The sequence below is a fragment of the Microcaecilia unicolor genome, chromosome 1, assembly GCF_901765095.1.
Source record: "Microcaecilia unicolor chromosome 1, aMicUni1.1, whole genome shotgun sequence".
NCBI classification, from domain to species: domain Eukaryota; kingdom Metazoa; phylum Chordata; class Amphibia; order Gymnophiona; family Siphonopidae; genus Microcaecilia; species Microcaecilia unicolor.
In genome coordinates this window covers 255990365-256011443 of record NC_044031.1, presented here as the reverse complement: position 1 = coordinate 256011443, position 21079 = coordinate 255990365, and the positions used below count along the sequence as shown (strand labels likewise).

The 21079-nt window shown below is 41.7% G+C and overlaps 1 protein-coding gene across 3 annotated transcripts in view; it reads left to right on the top strand.

Annotated features, from left to right (window-relative positions):
• Positions 1-21079, top strand: part of NEK10 (NIMA related kinase 10) — a 487142-nt gene that overhangs the window by 162425 nt on the left and 303638 nt on the right. For all 3 annotated transcript variants that reach the window (XM_030205786.1, XM_030205778.1, XM_030205768.1), the window contains exons 14-16: positions 3019-3080; positions 11303-11386; positions 13338-13402. In XM_030205786.1, coding sequence (XP_030061646.1) covers positions 3019-3080; positions 11303-11386; positions 13338-13402 — 211 coding nt within the window. The remainder of the gene's footprint in view (positions 1-3018; positions 3081-11302; positions 11387-13337; positions 13403-21079) is intronic.

The window sequence follows — 21079 nt, the reverse complement described above, 5'->3', positions numbered from 1 at the left end:
CAGAGCAAAGAAATATGATTATGTTTCTCCTTTACTGATTCAACTTTATTGGTTACCCCAAAAATATCGAATCTGGTTTAAAATATTGGTCATCACCCATAAAGTCTTACACTTTAGATGTCCTCTCTATCTTGACACCTTAGTTATACTATGCACACTAACCCGTGCTCTTCGATTGCTCAGTGCTAACCATTTAGTTATACCATCCCCCCAAAATGCTCATTATAAATCTACTAGATCTTCCACATTCTTTTATCTGTCACTTGGAGGGGCATAATCGAACGGGGTGCCCAAGATTTCCTGAGGACGTCCTCGCAGGACGTCCCCGCAAAGGGGCTGGGAAACCCGTATTATTGAAACAAGATGGGCGTCCATCTTTCGTTTTGATAATACGGTCGGGGACACCCAAATCTCAACATTTAGGTCGACCTTAGAGATGGTTGTCCCCGATTTTCAGTGATAATGGAAACTGAGGATGCCCATCTCAGAAACGACCAAATGCAAGTCATTTGGTCATGGGAGGAGCCAGCATTCATAGTGCACTGGTCCCAATCACATCCAGGACACCAACCGGGCACCCTAGGGGGCACTGCAGTGGACTTCAGAAAAAGCTCCCAGGTACATAGCTCCCTTACCTTGTGTGCTGTGCCCCCCCAATCCCCCACAACCCACTCCCCACAACTGTACACTACTAACATAGCCCTTAGGGATGAAGGGGGGCACCTAGATGTGGGTACAGTGGGTTTGTGGTGGGTTTTGGAGGGCTCACATTTACCACCACAAGTGTAACAGGTGGGGGGGGGGGATGGGCCTGGGTCCACCTGCCCAAAGTGCACTGCAGTACCCCATAAAACTGCTCCTGGGACCTGCATACTGCTGTCATGGAGCTGGGTATGATATTTGAGGCTGGCATAGAGGCTGGAAAAATATTTAAAAATTTTTTTTGAGGGTGGGAGGGGGTTGGTGATCATTGGGGGAGTAAGGGGAGGTCATCCCCGATTCCCTCCGGTGGTCATCTGGTCAGTTCGGGCACCTTTTTGAGGCTTGGTCGTAAGAAAAAATGGACCAAATAAAGTCGCCCAAGTGCTCATCAGGGACACCCTTCTTTTTTCCATTATCGGTCAAGGACGCCCATGTGTTAGGCACGCCCTAGTCCCGCCTTCCTGTGAACTTTGGTCATCCCTGCGATGGAAAGCAGTTGAGGACGCCTAAAATCGGCTTTCGATTATGCCAATTTGGGCGACCCTGGGAGAAGTACGCCCATCTCTCGATTTATATCGAAAGATTGGCACCCTTCTCTTTCGAAAATAAGCCTGCTAGTCTCTGGAATAGTCTTCCTTCTAATATTAGGGCAGAACTTTCTTAACCCAAATTTAAGATATTACTAAAGACCAATTATTTTCAGCGTGCTTATAACTTTCCGGCTACCTAATTGTGCTGTGCACCACCTGTATGATCACTCAGAGCTGCCTTGTTTTATTGTACAGTTTGTTTCATCGTTCAGTATGTTGTGTTTTCTTAAATGAATTTATCCTTTCTTATCTTTAATGGATTCCTTTATTTACTGTTATTTTATATAAGAATTTTATAAACCACCTTGGCCCTTGATTAGAAAAGGCAATATATCAAGTTTAAAATAAATATAAAACATCGCTTAGCACCATTTTTTTAGGCGCCATTTATAGAATTCAGTCCTTTATGTCTTGAAACTAGACTAATGATGCAGAAATCGATTTACAGTATGCCACAGATTTCTTATACAAAGTACTATTGTCTATATCGTCTTTCAATGAAGCAAAAGTACAATAATTTGTACCTGTGCTGGTGGTTGAATATTGGCTTCAGGAAGAATAAACCTCCTGCTATACAAAATAAACCACCTGCTTCCAAATCTGTATGGTAAGAGCCTTTCAAGGTAACGTGGGGGCCTTTGTCTAAGGCCTTGTAGGCGCCTATGTGCGTCCAACGCATGTCAATTTGGAACTACCACCCAGCTACCGCATGCTCCAGGTGATAATTCCATTCTTTATGCACATCCAATACATGCAGCAGAAAATATTTTTTATTTTCTACCACGTGGTGCTAACCGGGTGCTAGTTGGCAGTGTACATACGCTGACGATTACCGCCCAGTTAACGCATGAGACCTTACTGCTAAGTCAGTGGGTGGCGGTAAGGTCTCAGGCTCAAAATGGACACACACCAATTTTTATTTTGCCACACATCCATTTTCGGCCCCCCAAAAAGGCCTTTTTTGCAGGCATGCTGAAAAATGGACCTGTACACGTCCAATGCACATGCCTACAACAGCGCAGGCCATTTTCAGCGCACCTTAGTAAAAGTACCCCAGAATGATTAATATGTTAAGTATTTCAAGAAAGAGATTTCCCTTTGTTAATGCTTTTTCTGGTAATGGGCTATTGGCTTTTTTTCAGCCCCTCAAGTTCACCTACAAATGGTTTGTTACTGAATACAACAAAAAGTAATCCAGAATGTTTGTTTATGCTTATTTTAAAATGTGATGTATCTCCAAATTTGGAGAAAAGAAGTCTAGGTGATTTACAAAAGTAAAATCGAGATAAATAATATAAAGCCAGAAAGTGAACTGCATATCAGTATAGGAAAAGAGTACATCCTCACATAAGAAATAGATACATTCAAAGTAAGGACAAAATTAAAATAATTTAGACCTATCATTTAGATCTCTCATATCTGCTGCCGCTGTCCATCTCACATTGTTAGGAAGTATAAAATGCAATAGTAAACAGGTAGGTTTTAAATTAGCTCTGGATATCTAATGGCAAATTGTTCCAGAGAAACGGGACCAAAAAGAAAAAGGCACTGTTTCTTTTCTCCTTTTCTGTTACCATATGTTAGTTAATCGCATTCCACCTCTGTCGCAATCTGCTGTAAAGTGGTTATGCCACTATGAATGATTGATCAGTAAATATTGTAGTGATACATTTGATTCTTGCATATCTGTGATCTATGCCTTCATACATACACTTCTTTCTTTTAGCCTGCTGTGCTGCCCTGACTGAGCTGGTGCTCAATGACACAAATGCTTACCAAGTAGTTCAGGTATTGTATTGTTCTTGCTTATTACAGTAATATTTATGATTCTCTGACTGGATACATGCAGTTGTTTATACTCCTTGCAGAATTGGTGAAACAGCATGATGCTTTTTAAATTAAACATTTGTTAGCTGATAAAGGGCCTAAGTGCTTAAGACTTTTATCCATTCTACCTATGGGAAAGAACTTAGAAAAGGAGGAACAAAGTAAGCTAAATGATTTTAAAATTTAACTTTAAAACTGCGATACAGGCAAAATAGTTTATTTAATGCAGATGACAGGTAAGTCAATGAACAAAATTAAAATGCCTCTTTTTCCCCTAATTAGTCACTGTTCAGGACATTATTGTGCACATCGATATCAAAATCCATATGTAGGCATTACACAGAAGTTTGGAGAAGGAGAGTTTTAAAAACAGATACCTCCATTTTTTAACCTAAGGGGTCCTTTTACTAAGCCGTGGCAAAAAGTGGCCTGCGGTAGTGTGGGTGTGTGTTTTTGGTGCATGCCGGGCTGTTTTTTTTTTACCATGTCTGGGGAAAAAAGGCTTTTTTTTTCAATGGGCTAGGAAAAGGGCCTGTGGTAAAATTGAAACCAGTGCACCTATTTATGGCCTGAGCCCTTAATGCCACCCATTGATCTAATGGTAAGGGCTCATGCACTCCATTGGTGGTGACCAGTTGGCATACATCAACTGCCGATTAATGCCGGAAACACCGCACATGGTAGGAAATAAAAAAATAATTTGTCCCGGTGGTAATGGCACAAGCCAAATCCAAAATTACCGCCAGGCTAGCATGCCCCCCTGGCGGTAATCTTATTTTGGCATGCGCTACACGTGTGTAGAGCCTACCATACCTTTGTGAAAAGGTCCCTTAGTTAATAAAACTGGAATAAAAAATGAATCCAATAACAAGTAGGGAAGCATGAAGAGTATGGCTCATTAAATTCTTTTCAACCCATCTGTATATAAATGCATAAGGAGGTGTGGGGTGTTGGTGGTTGGGTGTGTTTGTATGTTCATATGTGTGCTTTCTGTATGTCTGTGATCATAAACCATTAGAAAATGAGATGAAAGTGGAAAGCAGTGTGAAAGGTGCAATTCCTTTATCATTGTGTTACAGTAGATCAGTAAATGTATAGTGCAGCTGTTGGAACTGCTTATCCCATGGAAATGTATTAGGGCATTTTTGGAGGGGTTTATTTCTCTTCTCCCTCCCCCATCACATGCAGAAACTTCACTTCTATAGCACAGAAACTTTCTCCAGATCACTTTCTCTCTTCCTGTGACTACAGCTGCATTCCAGATTTTCACCTTGCAGAAATGAAGAAGCGGTGAGCTTTGCCATGTGTCTCCTGCTTGCTGTTTACCATCTGCTCCAACTGTGACAGAGAACTTTTGGAGTGGGAGCGAGTTTTGCCAATTGCTGATGTCACTTCCATGAGTTTAAAGAGACACCGAGCGCTGAGGCGTTGTGCCTCAGGTGTTGTGCCAAAGGGGAGTGCCAAAGGGGCACACCCCTTTGTACTCGCCTTTTTATGCTTCTTTGTATATGCCTTTAGAAGCTTGACTATATGTTATGTTTTGTATTATTATTCATTGTTTAGAGAGGCTTTTACTTTTGACGTATTTCAGTTTATTGTTGAAAATGTGTTTTTATAGGCCAATTGAGGTAGTTATGGAAAGAAGTCATTATGGTGATCTTGTCAATTATCCCAGACTTTATAAACATTTTTCAGGGGTGACTTCAGCATTGAAAATCTTAAATATAATGTATATCATAATGCTGGTATTAAAATTGGTTTGTTAAATGCCAGATCAGTACATAATAAAACTATGTTAATCCATAATCTAAGTTTACAATACAATGTAGATGTTTTCTGTGTTACAGAATCTTGGCTTTTGAAATCTGATTTGGTAGTGGTTAGACAATGATGCCCTAAGGAATATAAGTGGGAATGGGCTTCTGATGGACTTTATAGAAAACTTCTAAAAATTGGTTTCGAAAATACCAATTTGGACGTTTTGGTGAGAAAAACATCCAAATGCAGATTTATGCCACTTTTTGGATGTTTTTCTCTTTTGAAAATGAGCCCCATAGTAACTTAACCTAATATATATTATGACAATGCAAACAAAATTAAAGTTTCACACAATATAATAATAGTTGGTTTACCTTTTAAAATATAGATAAACTGCACTATGCTAGTTGTATATGTACTATAAGTATAACCATACAATGGAGAAAACCTTATCTCTTATCATATCAAGTAACAACAATATATGAGTCAAGCATAAGAGACATGTATCACTTAGAATATATTTTTTTATTTGTTACATTTGTATCCCACATTTCCCACCTATTTGTAGGCTCAATGTGGCTTACATAGTACCGGAGAGGTGTTTGCAGAATCCGGTGTAAACAAATACAAAGTGATATTGTGGTAAGATAAAGTTCATGTGGCACAGCCACATTAGGGAATCGTACAACAGAAGAGTTGTGTTATGTCCATTACATACTTTAGTTTTGTTGTGTTGCAGAGATCAGGCATTTATGTTGGATTGGTAGGGTATGCCTTTTTAAACAGGTTCGTTTTTAGTTTTTTCCGGAAGTTTAGGTGGTTGTACGTAGTTTTCAAGGCTTTTGGTAATGCGTTTCACAGTTGTGTGCTTATGTAGGAGAAACTGGATGCATAAGTTGATTTGTATTTTAGTCCTTTGCAGCTTGGGTAGTGCAGATTTAGGTATCTTCGTGTTGATTCGGATGTGTTTCTAGTTGGTAGGTCGATCAGGTCTGTCATGTATCCCGGGGCTTCACCGTAGATTATTTTGTGAACCAGAGTGCAGATTTTGAAAGCAATGCATTCTTTGATTGGGAGCCAGTGTAGTTTTTCGCGGAGGGGTTTTGCGCTTTCAAATCACGTTTTTCCAAAGATAAGCCTAGCTGCCGTGTTTTGAGCAGTCTGAAGTTTCTTTAATGTTTGTTCTTTGCATCCCGCATAAATTCCATTGCAGTAGTCTAAATGGCTTAGTACCATTGATTGTATCAGGTTGCAAAATATTTCCCTCGGGAAGAATTGTTTCACGCGTTTGAGTTTCCACATTGAGTGGAACATTTTCTTTGTTGTGGATGTCACTTGGCTCTCTAGTGTTAGGTTCCTGTCCAATGTAACGTCGAGGATTTTCAGGCTGTCTGAGATAGGGAGGGTGTAATCTGGGGTGTTGATAATTGTGGGGTTGTCCGCACTGTGTTGGGATGTGAGGATAAGACAGTGTGTTTTTTCTTTCTGGAGTTTTAGTTGAAATGCATTTGCCCCAGAGTCCATGATGTTCAAGTTGATCTTGATTTCGTTAGTGATTTCTGTCAGTTTAGATTTGTTAGGAATGTACATTGTGACATCATCTGCATAGATGAAGGGGTTAAGGCCTTGGTTGGATAAGGACTTGGCTAGTGGGGGTCATCGTTAGGTTGAAGAGGATCTGTGATAGCGGTGATCCTTGTGGTAATCCGCAGTCTGCTTTCCATGGTGGTGATATGTTTGAGTTTGATTTTACTTGGTATGTCCTTGTGGTTAGGAAACCCTTGATCCAGCTAAGTATGTTTCCACCAATCCCGAACTTATCTAGTACTCTTATTAATATATTGTGGTTTACCATGTCGAATTATTACTAGTACATTGGAATTGGTTACACATGTGTTTGAAATGAAGTCAATGAAGTTAGTCTGGCTTTCGTTCCAATTACCTGGATGTCTGTAAAATAGGACACAATTCAAATTATTGCGAAGCGTTTTGTTGTGGATTCTGATTGAGGCCATTTCAAGTTGAGGTGTCATGGACTCGGCAGTGGTTTTGGTGGTAAAGTGGGATTGATAGATTAGTGCTATGCCTCCGCTCTCTTTTCCTTTCTGGTCCAGTGTTTGATTTTGTATCCTGGAGGGCATAGGTTTAGATTTATGGGGTCCTTTTGGTCATGGATCCAGGTTTCATTGATGAAGAGTAGGTCAAGGTCTTCTGCCATGATCCAGTCTGTTAGTATTGCTGTTTTGTTTACTGTGGATCTGGCATTGATGTAGCCCACTTGGATTGTTTGGAATGGGTCTTCTAAGTTTGGCATTGTGTGGACTTTTATTAGTTGTCGTTTCTTTGTTGAGGTGAGTTTGTTTGGACCCTTCTATGCATTCTGTGGTGGTTGTCTGCATGTTGGTGGTCTTCCTTTGTTTAAGTTGTTGCCAGTTTGTTGAGGTGTGGTGTATCTGATCAGTCGTTGATGATTGTATAGTATACCTATAATGTTACTTTCTATAAGAGGGGTGGTTAGTGTTAAGTGGATCAGTGTTAAGGAGTAGATTATTAGGAGTAGTTTGAAGGTATTCATTTTGGTTTCTTTTCCCTGTGGGCTACTGATCTTTGCTCCCCTCTCTTCACTGACTTAGAAAGAGTGTCTGCCTTTTAAGCTGTTGAGATCAGTACTGGATCAGGTTTCAGTGATAAGATAATGAGCAGAGGAGATGGGAGGGGGGAGAGTAGCTCTGAGCCAGGGTCCCCCTCAATCAGTCTCTTAGCAACTAATTGCTTCCCACCTGATCAGTGAAATAAACACAATCAGTGTGAATTATGTAAGTATTGATATAAATGCTGAAACAAGTGTTAGTACCAACAAGCATATGCATATACATTATGATATGAAAACACTCGATTTTGTGATAGAAAAATACATTAAACCTTTCTACTACATAATGCTGACTACATAGTTGTGGCCTAACAAAACATATACACAAAAAAACCCATTATTTAGGAAAAATGAAGTGTAGATATCACAGGTAAGAGCATATATGTATAATGAAAAAGTCTGTGTAATACCTAAGAAAGACAAGTGCAAAAGTGTTTATGTACCTAACTAAACCTGTTATAATGATAAGTATATATGAGTGATGTAAAAAGGAAAGTGGTACCGTATGCCTTTTTTTGCTTAGGGAGGTATGTATGTATGTATGTATGTATACACATGGGTAAGAGAACAAATCTGTTTCCACACGTTGTGACTATAAGAACAAATTTGAAATGCATGCATAAAATTTTGAACTTGAATTGGAATTTGGATTTTCAAAAGGAGCATCACAGTTTTTAACATAAGCATTTATGTTATTGCTTTTAGATCTTAAGGTATAAAAGTGAGTCATGACTTGAGTTTTTTGCTGGCAACATAAAACCAAAAATAATGCACAAGGCAAATTATACCAGTGCCAGAGCCCTTTTTCCCGCAGCTTAGTAAAAGGACACCTTAATATCTCTGCTATGGCCTTGTCTTCCCTGATTACTCCTTTTATTCCTCAGTCATCTAGCAGTCCAACTGGTTCTTTTCACAGCTTCTTGCTTCTAATGTACCTAAAAAACTTATTCTGTGTTTTTGCCTTTTATGCAATCTTCTTTTCAAAGTCTCTCTCTGCCTTCCATATCAGTGTTTTGCATTTGATTTGCCATTCTTTATGCTGTTTCTGATTAAGTTGAATCTGTTTTCTGAAGGATTTTCTTTTAGTTCTAATAGCTTCCTTCATCTCACTTTTTAACCATGCCGGTTGTTGTTTGTCCTTCATTTCTCCTCTATCATAGCATCCATGCCTGATGTAAATTTTTGACCTTTGCAGCTGCTCCTCTAAGTTTTTTTTTTTTTTTGACCATTCATTTTATCATAGTCTTCTTTTTTAAAATTAAATGCTAATGTATTGGATTTCCTGTGTGTACTTACTCCAGAGCTGATATAAAATCTGATCTACTATGGTTTACTTTGCAACCTCACTATCTGGATGCTCTACCTTCCCTGTTTTGGTGATATCTTTTAAAGATAGCATATTCCGAACCATGCACTTTTGAGTGACGGCCTTCCCCCAATTTCTAGTTTAAAAGCTGCTCTATCTCCTTTTTAAAAGTTGATTCCTGCAGCTTGGTTCCATCCTGGTTAAGGTGTAGCCCATCCTTTTGGAACAGGCTCTCCCTACCCCAGATTGTTGTCAAGTTCCTAACAAATCTAAATCCCTCATCCCTGCACCATCGTCTCAACCATTCATTCATACTTTGGAGCTCTGCCTTCTTCTTGAGTCCTGTGCGTGGAATGGGGAGCATTTCCAAAAATGCTACCCCGGAGGATCTGGATTTCAGCTTTCTACCTAGGAACCTAAATTTGGCTTCCAGAACCTCCCTACCACATTTTCCTATATCATTGGTACTCACATGTACCAAGACATCCGGCTCCTCCCCAGAACTATCTAAAATCCTGTCTAGGTGACTATGAGGTCTGTCACCTTTGCACCAGGCAGGCAAGTGACCAGGTGATCTTCATGTCTACCAGCAATCCAGCTATCTACATGCCTAATAATTAAATCACCAAGTACAACAGCCACCCTAACTCTTCCCTCCTGGGCAGAGGCTCCTGGAAACACATCCTCTGTAAAATGGCTTAATAAACTTTGGTATATCTGTAACATGGAGCTCTTTGTAGCTATCTGTCACCATACTTTAGTTAAGTGGGCGGACATTTGAGAACCTTTCCTGAGAAATGTTCAATTTAATGATTGGGACCGACTTTTCACTTGTGCTGTTATATCCTGGACTCCTGGTTGCTTGGGGGTGGGGTTAGGACAGGTGGGTATTTCTCTTTTTGGAAAAGGAAAAAGTGTTTAGAAGTTCTACTGTTAAATGTTCTACTATTCTAACCTTGGCTGGGGCCATCATTTATATATCTCTCAGTGTGTTTTTTTCTTCTGTTGATGAAATGTGACTTTGTTCTGTTTTATATTTTGCTGCTTTGTAACAACTCCTGCTTTTTGGTTTACAATAAAGACATCTCAAAATACTAAAAAAAAAGATCCAGCCCAAGAACCGAACCTTGAAGCACACCACTGGTAACATCCTTTTCCTCAGAATGAGCTCCATTTACCACTACCTTCTATCACCTTTCCCTTCCACTCAACCAGTTCCTAACCTAGTCAGGGGGAAATAGCAGCAGCGGTGGAGATGAAGGTGAGGAAGGTACTGCATAGCTTCTCAAGATGAGCCACATACCCCCTGCAGAGGTCTCGAATACTCCTTGGGGTACACATGCCACTTGTTAAGAACCTATGCTCTAGACTCACTAAATCCTCCTCCAAGTTATGCAATTCCTCTCGCATCTCTTCCAGATCTGCAAAGAGGCCCCAAAGTGGTGTTCATCTTTGGTCATGGCCTTTTGGTTATGTGTCTATGGCTGCATTCTGCAGCAGTTCTTTATATATCTTGGAGTGTGCTTTGAGTGGCTAATACCACTAGGCTCTGCCTCTTACTTGGCTCTTACTTATCCAGGCACCAGGTAAAGAACCCCCCCCCCCCCCTCTTTTCCTCTTAGCTTACAGGATGATGAGGCAGGACCTCTGGTGCTTACCTGTCACTTATAGTCTATGACAATTCTTTATTTTTTTTTTAAATATGAGAGTGTGACTTGAGTGGCTGATGTTACTAGGCTCTGCCTCTCACTTGGCTTATACTCATTCAGGCATCAGGTAAGGAAACCTCTATTTCCTCTTAGCTCTGGCTAGGTCTCTGGGACTTAGTCTACAGCAGTTCTTTCTTTTATTTCTTTGATTTGCATGGCTAATATCACTAGACTCTGCCTCTTACTCAGCTCTTACTCATCCAGGCACCAGGTAGGGAAATTCCCTCTTTATTATTCTCTTAGCTCTGGCCAAATTAGCAGGTGTAAATGTGTGTGGGTTCATATCCTTGGGTAATTTTGAAATTGAATGTACACACTTTCCTGCAGTTTCTGCTGAGTGAAAAGTACATGCATACTTTTCACCATTGAGCACATTAAACATGTACTAATTATTAATCAAATATTTTTCTTTTGAGGTTGAATGTAATGTATGTAAAAGATATAGACTAACGATTACTGAACACTTTGCAAGGGTGCCTCATGATCTAACTTATGTTAGGAAGGTGCTGACATAGCTTCCTGCTCTACTTCTCAAAATTCTTCTGAAAACTCCATGTTGTGTCTGAGATACTTTGTAATGCATCTTCATCCTTGAATTTGGTGGTGCCCACATCACTGAAGTTTACGCATAAATCAAGCTAGCCTTGCTATTGATTTTTATTTTGTATTGCAATTGTATAAGAAATACAATACAATTTCATTACATTGATGTGCTCATGATGACCAGAAACCTTAACATGCTTTAATTTTAACTCTTCAGGAAAATGGTATCTATGTAATAGGAAAGCTAATTTTACCAAGCAAGCAAACAAGTTCAATGAAGGGGAAAGCCAACTTGTTACAGGTAACAGATAAAGAAAGTATTTCTATTGTATTATAATTTTATAGATGATACTATAAATTGTGTATTGATGTCATAGAAAACCACTTGTGATATCATGAAAACATAAATTATACTTGTAAAGATTTCATATGATATTAAATTAGGATTATATTAAATTTAAAAAAGTTTGCTTTCCTTATATAACTTAGGATCTTTTGATTTGCCATTCGGTTAGAAAGCACATTTATAATTTTGAATTTCTTGAGTTTTATGGCCTTCAAGTTACAACAAAAAAAATGTGAAATAAAAATAAAGATAAAAAAAAAAAGAAATATAAAGGGTAATTTACAAAAAGGCTGAGCCCCTAATATATTGCTAAATTATGGCTAACTAAATTAAGTTGATTTACAGTTAAAATTATCAAATAGAAGTTTGACTGAAAATCTCCCTAAATCTCCACAGTTTATATTTAACTGTTTATGATTAGGACAGTCAACCTTTGATTACCTAAATGTATCTGGCTAACACTGAAAATCAGAGCTAGTCAGCTGAGTCCTATTTACCATAACAATAAAAGTGTGAGGCCACACACTCTTACCTCCCTTCTTCTTTTTCAAAAAGCTGCATGGGTGGTTCTGCTAGCCTCTGCAATGTTCATATCCCTCTGACTGTTCTGAACAGTAGGGTGCTGATTCCAGGATGTGCCCTGCTATCTTCCCCCCCCTGTTGCTTAACTTAAAGAGATATGGAAGATATGGAGATATGGAATTGCCTCCTGCAATTCTTCCATTCCATATCAGCAAAACTTAAAATACCATAGCCCCATTGAAGCCTACTTATACTTAACTGACAGGGGGTCTTAGTCTTCCCTCCTGCTGGCTGAACATTTATTGCAGAGTTAGGTGAGAAATGACATCGACATTAAAATTGGCCATCAATGTGATTAACAGCCAGTTTTAATATTGCTTAGTACTTTGGTCCCTAGCGGCTGATAGTTGTTGATGAGAAATCCGCTTAGATGACTTACCTTAACTATGAGTGGATTTTTGGCTGACTTGTTTGGTTAAGTTGGACTATTGAATATGCCTTTCTAAACTTCTGGGGGCTGATAATCTAAAGCATTTAACTTGGTAGGAGATGCTCTTAACTGATTAAATGGTGCTCAGCTGCCTAACTGGGGATATTCAACAGCACTATCTCGGATAGCGGGAGAGATCACGGGAAAATTGCTGGATGGAAGGATATGGAGTTGTCATTTGTCCAGTTAAATGTTGATGTTCAGTCCTTAACCAGATAAACTAACTGGACAAATAGGGTCACATAAAAAAGTCCTATCTTTGGTTTAACCTTCCAGTTAAAGACTGAATATTGGCCCTTACCCAAACAAGTGCCGGCTGTCTGCACATAGCCCAGCACTGAACATCTAGGCAGAAAGCCAGTGGCAGTGAAAATATCACTGACTGCTGCTGGCTGAATTGCTACACTCTAAAATATATAGCTAAATATGTTAGGGCACTTAAATGTGGTCCTCCTTACCCAGTTAAAGTTAATGTGATAGTGCTGAATATTGGGGATATCCAAATAACATTTGGCTCCACTCCCAGATTGCCCCATTCTCTTCCTTAAGTTATGCAATACATTTTAACCAAAATGAAGCAGAGGGTATTTGCTAAAATGTTCTATGTAATTTCCCACAAAAGGCACATTCATACCTGCTAGCTTCAGATGAATATTCAAATAATGATAGTCAAATTAAATTAGCAAGTCATCTTATCTCCTCAGCGGGTCTTTCAATATCTTCTTTCATATGACTAAAAATTGGTGAATAAAAATGGATTATCAAGAGTTTGAAATCCCTTTATTTCTTCCCTTTCTCTGCATTCATTTCCCTTCCATTCTGAATACTGTCAAAGAGCTTTTACATATATGCATTCACCTTCTGAGGATAAATTTTTTTCCCTTTATTTTTCAGTATTATGCTTTTAGAGCTTTGAGATTTCTATTTAGTATGGAAAGAAATAGACATCTCTTCAAAAGGTATAGTGCTCAAATCTATTATTTCTGGAATTCCGTCAACTATACTGTATCTTGGAGTGGAGGAACAAATAAGTGGCTAGATCAGTGGGCTGGGAACAAGTGAAGTAGGTTCAAACCCTATTTCTCTTACTGATGCTTTTTATGACCATGGGAAAGTCATGTCACCCTTCATTGCCCCAGGTACCAATTTACCCCCTTGTTTACTAGGCCTCGCATCAATGCCGACACAACTCATCCAAAGTGAATGGGCTATGTCGGCTAGCATAGCTTAGTAAACAGGGGTGGGGGGGGGGGGTGGGGGTTACATTGTAATCTCTGAGGCTGGAGGCTAACCCCCAGATTCTATATATGGTGATTAAATTTGTGTGCGCAAATCAGTGTACATTGTCAATTTATATATGCAAATTAATTGATTAATGAGCCTATCAGTGACAATTGGCTCCTAACAACCAATTATTGGTGTTACTTGGCCTTAACTGGGATTTATGTGTGCATCGTATTCTATAACGATGCTCGTGGAAATCCTATAGAGTGTACATTCAAGGGGGTTCCCATAATTTGCATATATTGTTCCAGATTAGACCCAATGGGCACCTAACTTAGGCACTGGCATTTACACCTGCTTTCAGCAGGCGTAATTTCCAGCACCTTGTTAGGTGCTGTTTATAAGCTTAGCTGCTATTCTATAAAGGGCGCAGATCCTTCATAGAATAGCGCTCAGTACGTACATTTTTCAGCAATGATTTCTTGGCGCCATTTATAGAATTTAGTCCTATGTGTCTATTGTACCTGACTGTAACTTTCCTTGAGCTTGGAGTTAGAAAGATGAGTATTGAAATCTAAAATCAAAACCCCAAAAGTAAGGTACTAGTCATTTTATAGTAGATATAACTCTCAGTATATCACAAATTTACTACTAACACAAATTTGAAACTCTTTTGAATTTATGATCTTGCTTACAATCACATGACTAAATTAAACTTATCATCCAAAACTATTACATAATCTAATAGTTTCTCAAATAGCAATAAACTGAAGAGAAACATTATTAAAACCAGTGACTTTCAACCCAGTTCTCAGCGCACACCTAGCCAGTCAGGTTTTCAGGATATCCAGTGGCGTTCCTGGGGGGGCTGGCACCCGGGGCGGATTGTCAATGCACCCCGCCCCCCCGGGTGCAGCGCCCCCCCGATGCAGCGCAGACCCCCCCTGGCGAAAGGACACCCCCGCAAAGGAACCCCCCCCCCCCCCGCCGGGTGCACCTGTCCTCCGTTGTTCCATGCTTCTTCTCTGCCCCGGAACAGGAAGTAACCTGTTCTGGGGCAGAGAAGAAGCATGGAACAACGGAGGACAGGCGCGCGTGGCACCCCCCCCCCGGCGGCGTGCACCCGGGGCGGACCGCCCCCATCGCCCCCCCCTAGGAACGCCACTGAGGATATCCACAGTGAATATGCATGAAATAAATTTACATACCTTGCCTCCTTTGTATGCAAATCTATATCATGCATATTTCTTGTGGATATTCTGAAATTCCAATTGGCTGGGTCTGGCTCAGGACTGAGTTGAGACATACTGATTTAAATCTTTCAGAAATGGTCATAGATATAATCTGCCTGCTTACTTTTCTTTTGGGGGGGGGGGGGGGTCAAAGTGTAAGGAAGTCATATTGGAAGTGAGGGAGGAGGACCAGTTCAATATTTGGGGGCCACCTATGGCCAACCTATACTATGTCTGTAAGTATATTGGACTCAGTGTATGAATATTTGACCCAATTTTTTCAATATTTGTTTTACTGAGCACATTGAAAATTTACTTTGAGGCATATTTTCAAAGCACTTAGCCTCCTATGGAACTTTGGAAGGCTAAGTGCTTTGAAAATGAGCCCCTTTGTGTTTTTAATTGAGATAATTTATTTAATGTAAAATGTTAGTTCTATAGTTAACCTTCAAGTTTATGATTTTATTTATTTATTGCATTTGTACCCCACATTATCCCACCTTTTTGCAGGCTCAATGTGGCTTACAGGGTGTTAATTTGGTATGATCGTTACATAGTGTTAGATACAGTCGGTAATAAATTGGAAGTAAAAGAGGAATTAATTAGAAGGTAATGGGTAAGGTCGTGTCGAAGTGTTTTAGAGCGTTTGGGTGATGTATGGAGTAGTATGATTCATCAAGGATTGTTTTTGTAGGCTATGTTGAAGAGAAATGTCTTCAAAGATTTGTAGTTTGATTCATCAAGGATTACCTGACCCAGTTTTTTTTATTTATAACATAAAATTCAACTGTAAAGATAAGTGTATTGTTGGGAAGAAATACATCATCAAACATAATCATATTCTTTATCTTTAGTCTTGGTATCCATCATAAAATAATAAATGCAAAAATATAATGTGAAATTGTCCTCAAACAATCAAAAGCTTGCTGCTTATATAAAGGGGCTCTGCTCCTTCTAGTGGAGACTATCAGGCTTATTTTCGAAAGAGAAGGACGCCTATCTTTTGATGCAAATCGCAAGATGGGCGTCCTTCTGAAGGGTCACCCAAATTGGCATAATCAAAAGCCGATTTTGGGCGTCCTCAACTGCTTTCCATCGTGGGGATGACCAAAGTTCATGGGGGTGTGTCGGAGGCATAGCGAAGGCGGGACTGGGGCATGCCTAACACATGGGTGTCCTCGACCAATAATGGAAAAAAGAAGGGCGTCCCTGATGAACACTTGGATGACTTTACCTAGTCCTTTTTTTCTTATGACCAAGCCACAAAAATGTGCCCTAAATGACCAGATGATCACCGGAGGGAATCGGTGATGACCTCCCCTTACTCCCCCAGTGGTCAGTAACTCCCTCCCACCCTCAAAAAATGTAAAAAAATATTTTTTTCCAGCCTCTATACCAGCCTCAAATATCATACTTGGGTCCATGGCAGCAGTATGCAGGTCCCTGGAGCAGTTTTAGTGGGTGCAGTGCACTTCAGGAAGGCGGACCCAGGCCCATCCCCCCCTACCAATTACACTTGTGGTGGTAAATGTGAGCCCTCCAAAACCCACCACAAACCCACTGTACCCACATCTAGGTGACCCCATCATCCCTAAGGGCTATGGTAGTGGTGTACAGTTGTGGGGAGTCGGTTTTTGGGGGCTCAGCACACAAGGTAAGGGAGCTATGCACCTGGGAGCAATTTCTGAAGTCCACTGCAATGCCCCCTAGGGTGCCCAGTTGGTGTCTTGGCATGTCAGGGGGACCAGTGCACTACGAATGCTGGCTCCTCTCATGACAAAAGGGCTTGGATTTGGTCGTTTCTGAGATTGGCATCCTCTGTTTCCATTATCGCCAAAAATCGGGGATGACCATCTCTAAGGATGACCATGTTAGTCTGGTTGTGAGCCCTTGGGCCCCAGCTGAGGCCTAGTATAGGGGTTAGGCCAAGGCCGAGGGTGGGACGAGCAGGCACTACACACTACCCCAGCTACCAGGCCCTGTACACACAAGCAGCAACCAACTTGCACCTCCAGAAAAGGGAAGCTAGGACAATCAGGCGGGCCTCACGGTCTATCTGGAACCAATTCACTCAGAATACAAGCATGCAGGCCTCACGGCCTAACTGGAACCGACTCATACTTAGGGAGGGGAGAAAGAGACTAAATGAGGGGTCCCCCATGGGGACCAGAGCACCAGCAACACCCTCGGTGCTGGTAATCAAGGAGAAAGGGAAGCATACACAGAAACACGTCAAAGAAGGAGAGGGACTGGAATATAAGATACTGTAGGCAGAGACCCTCAGCAGACAGGGAAGGGAAAAGTCCGCAAAATGGAGTGCGGAGCCTAACACACACACCCCGCACTGAAAGGGACAGTGCTCTGTAATACAGGAGGTATTACAGCAAAGAAAGGACTGAAACAGAAAGGGAAGACTGCAGTAAACAGACAAGTGCCAGAAGCAGAGAAGCTCTGCAGACAAAGGGTTAAACCAAGCTCAGCACACACACAGCAACCAGAGGCAGGGAAGACTGCAGACAAGTGGTTAATTGGGAGTAAAATGAAAGAGCAAACAAACAATCCCCATGGAGAGAAACAAAAGGGTCCCGAGTCTGCTACCAGGGCAGGACCTGCCAAGCTGAAAACAAACAGGGCTCAAAGGGAACTCCGAAGGAAGGGGAAGCAAAACAAACAAACTGGAACAGAACAAGGTAGGAACTCACACACAGCACTACAGCCAAACAGAGAAACCCAGGTGCAGTGAGAGAGGTAATTAGACACATGCAGGCAGCAGCCGGCAGACAGAGAGAGCAACAGAAACTGCAAGCAAAGGAAAGGAGTAATAACTCCACGCAAGCACAGAGCTAATAGCTCAGACAGAGCAAAGGTAAGGCTTCAGCTGAATTGAAGTAACGCCAAAGCAGGGCTTGTAGGGAAAGGTCAGCTTAAGTAGATCAGACTGACATCAGCTTAGCCCCTGACAGACCAATCAGGAGTGGCTCCAAGCATTCCCCTGTCTGACTAGCAGAATTCTAACAGAATCATAACAGACCATCTCTAAGGTCAGCCTAGATTTTGTGATTTGGGCAACCCCGACCGTATTATCGAAACAAAAGATGGATGCCCATCTTGTTTCAATAATATGGGTTTCCCCGCCCCTTCGCCGGGACATCCTGCAAGGATGTCCTCAGGAAAACTTGGGTGCCCCATTCGATTATGCCCCTCCACATGGGATAGCAGTGAGTATAGAGTAGATGGAGTCACTTTGTTGTAGCATTCTTCTTTAGGAGTGACCATTATGGTACAGCCCAGGGATTGGTCAAAGTGAGTATTTTTGGGTGTTGGCTTCGAGCGAGAGAAAGAGAAGGTCTGGTTGCCTGTCTTTATGAATGCTGGTTATTGAAAGAAGGAAGGGGGGAGGAAGAAGTACAGTCTCCAGATGCTGTGCCTGGAAGAAATTAGGAAAAGAGAAGTAGGTCTCTTGTTACTGTGTTTCTTTGGAGCAGAAGAGGGAAGAATCCCACTTCTTTTATTAAGAGCCAGATGCACTAAACTTAACGAGTCTTTAACGAGACATTAACGAGCCATTAATGAGCAAGTAGTAAATCCTGGCATGCACTAAAGGCTTCTCCGAGCCTTTTTCCGATGACGATAGCAGCTAATGAAAATGGAATGCAGATGAGCAAATTGTGTAGAAACCCTATTGTAATGAGATGCACTAACCTTTTCCGATTGCCTTAACGCTTGAAAACCTTACATCAGACGAGGCTGGGCCAGGGAGGAAAGGAGGGAAGTCCAAAGGGAAGCGATCAGCTGTTGCTTGCTGCAGCGCCTTCACATGGAGGTGAGAGGTGCTGTGAGGGCCCGGCCCGGTGGCAGATGGGGGTGGGGGGGGGTGGGTGGAGGGGGGAGGGGCGGCAGTGGCAGCGGCCTCAGGGGGGGCAGCGGGGGCAGGGCGGCGGGGGTGCGGAGGAAGTCGGGGAGGCTGGGGCTGCAGGAAGCTGCCATTTCAATGCAGGGGGGAGGGGGGAGCGGCAGCGGGGGGGGGGGGGGGGGGGGGGGGGTGAAGGACGTCCATAAAGGACGTCCATAGGCACAGCTTGTCTTTTTTTTAATATATAGTGAAGGACATCCATAAAGGACGTCCATAGGCACAGCTCGACTTTTTTTTTATATATATAGTGAAGGACGTCCATAAAGGACGTCCTTGGCATGCGCAGAGCAGCCAGCATAACACTTGGCTGCTCTGCGCATGCTCGACTGGCCGACTGTTTAATGATGGAATAGAGAATGCAAGTGAGCTACAACGAGCAGCTCATTTGCATTCCTTTTCCTTGATGCATGCCCGTTCCTTACCTATTCACTAAGGGAACTGGTAAGGAAAGGGCTTTAACGAGTCTTTAGTGCATCTTGGCCTTAGTGTCTTGTGGTGAATAAAAGGGACCTTGCTTAAGGGTTCCTGTGATGGTGCCTCTGGCATCCAGTGAAGTACTGTTCCTGAGGGAGCTATCTGTGTTGAGTTTTCAAAGGAGAAAAGGAGAAAACAATCTAACCAGTGCTTAATCTACAAGTCTGTAGAAGTTTAATAGGTAGAGGGGAGAAAAGGATTTGCAGAGGAGAAATACAGACATGTGGAATGTTAGGTTCTAAGAAGGGTCCTTGGTGAGTTAGAGAGCCTAGTAAAGGTTGAAAGGGACCCCAATAGGGGTGTTATAGTATGCAGATCAAACCTCTGTTCTTTACTGTGTACTGAATGTTGTGAAACGTAATCTAAGCCTGCTACCATTGAAACGTTACTCAGTAAAGACTTTTGTTTAGGAGCACCATACTCTTAAATGCCTCCTCAAACTTATAATGCTGAAGTGAACAATTCCTTCTCCCATCAGAAAACAATTTGCCATGTTTTGAAGATAGTCCATGGGACTGAGACCTGGAAGAAAATAGTCCCTTGTCTAATATGAGTTCCTAGATGAATGGCAACACTTAATGCTGGATAGCTGAAATATAATAAAGAGATTTTGCTACAGGCAAGGTTCTTCATCAAATCATGCATAAGTTAATCCAGAGCAGCGGTACATAAATCATAGAAACAACCCTCATATCCAAAGACAGGCATTCCCAAATGATAAATTATCACACTATCTTCTTGTTGCATAACTATTGACAAAGAGGAAAATGAAGCATGTCTGTCGTTTTTCAGGATTATTTTTCTGCATTGGTTTCATACAATCAGAAAGAAGTTATCAAGGCATAGTAAAAGGCAAGTTTTTACTACACCTTAATTTACCACAGGAGTCTCCAACTTGCAATATCACAGGTTGCTGACTACCATGGTAAATGAATAATGCTACTTGCAAGCCACCTTGCAAGCAGCATTATTCCAACAGCCCAGGAGCTTGTACAGAAACATGACACCTAGCAGTGGTACTGTGTGACTGTCACTAGGGGTGCCATTTTGTCATAAGGCACCAACAAGCGCAGGAGCTACTGGAGATCTCTCCTGCCCAGGGACACACTACATCACCAGTGATTTTATGGTAGGACCACAAGAGTTGGTGGGGTGGGGGTAAGGGTGTCTCTTGGAGTTTGGGGCTTTGGTTCAAGGGGGAGGGTTGGGGCTTTGAATCTGGGGATGGGTGTGGGTGATAATCAGGGGAGTGAGAGAGACAGTACTGCGGCTCTTTTTGGATGTGGTCTGAGAATATGGGGCCATGGCTTTGAGGCCTGATGCTCCTCGGTGGTAAAATAATTGCAGCTTTTAGCTGATGTTATTTTACTGGCTATACTGCAACTTGCAGTGTGCACTCACACTGCAAGCAGCGGTATAACATTTACATAGTAATGAGCTTTACATACATTTGCACATTTTGCATTTCATCTCTAGTGTACCATGGGTGGGACGGTGGGGGCGGTCCACCCCAAGTGCAGGCAGCAAGGAGGTGCATGGAGCAGGCACATGGTTGTTGGATCTACTAGTCCCCTGCCTTCTCTAATGTCAACTTCCTGTTCTTGGGCAGGGGACTGGCAGAGCCGACAGCCACGCACCTGCTCTGTGCATCACCTTGCTTGGACGAGGGGGGTGCTGTGCCCTGGGTGGCATATAAGGTAGGCATGCCGCGGCATCTCATTACTATTTACTCCACAATGACTTAACTAACGCTGTATTAGGGCAAGACAACCTGTGTTAGTGTAAGTGTAAGT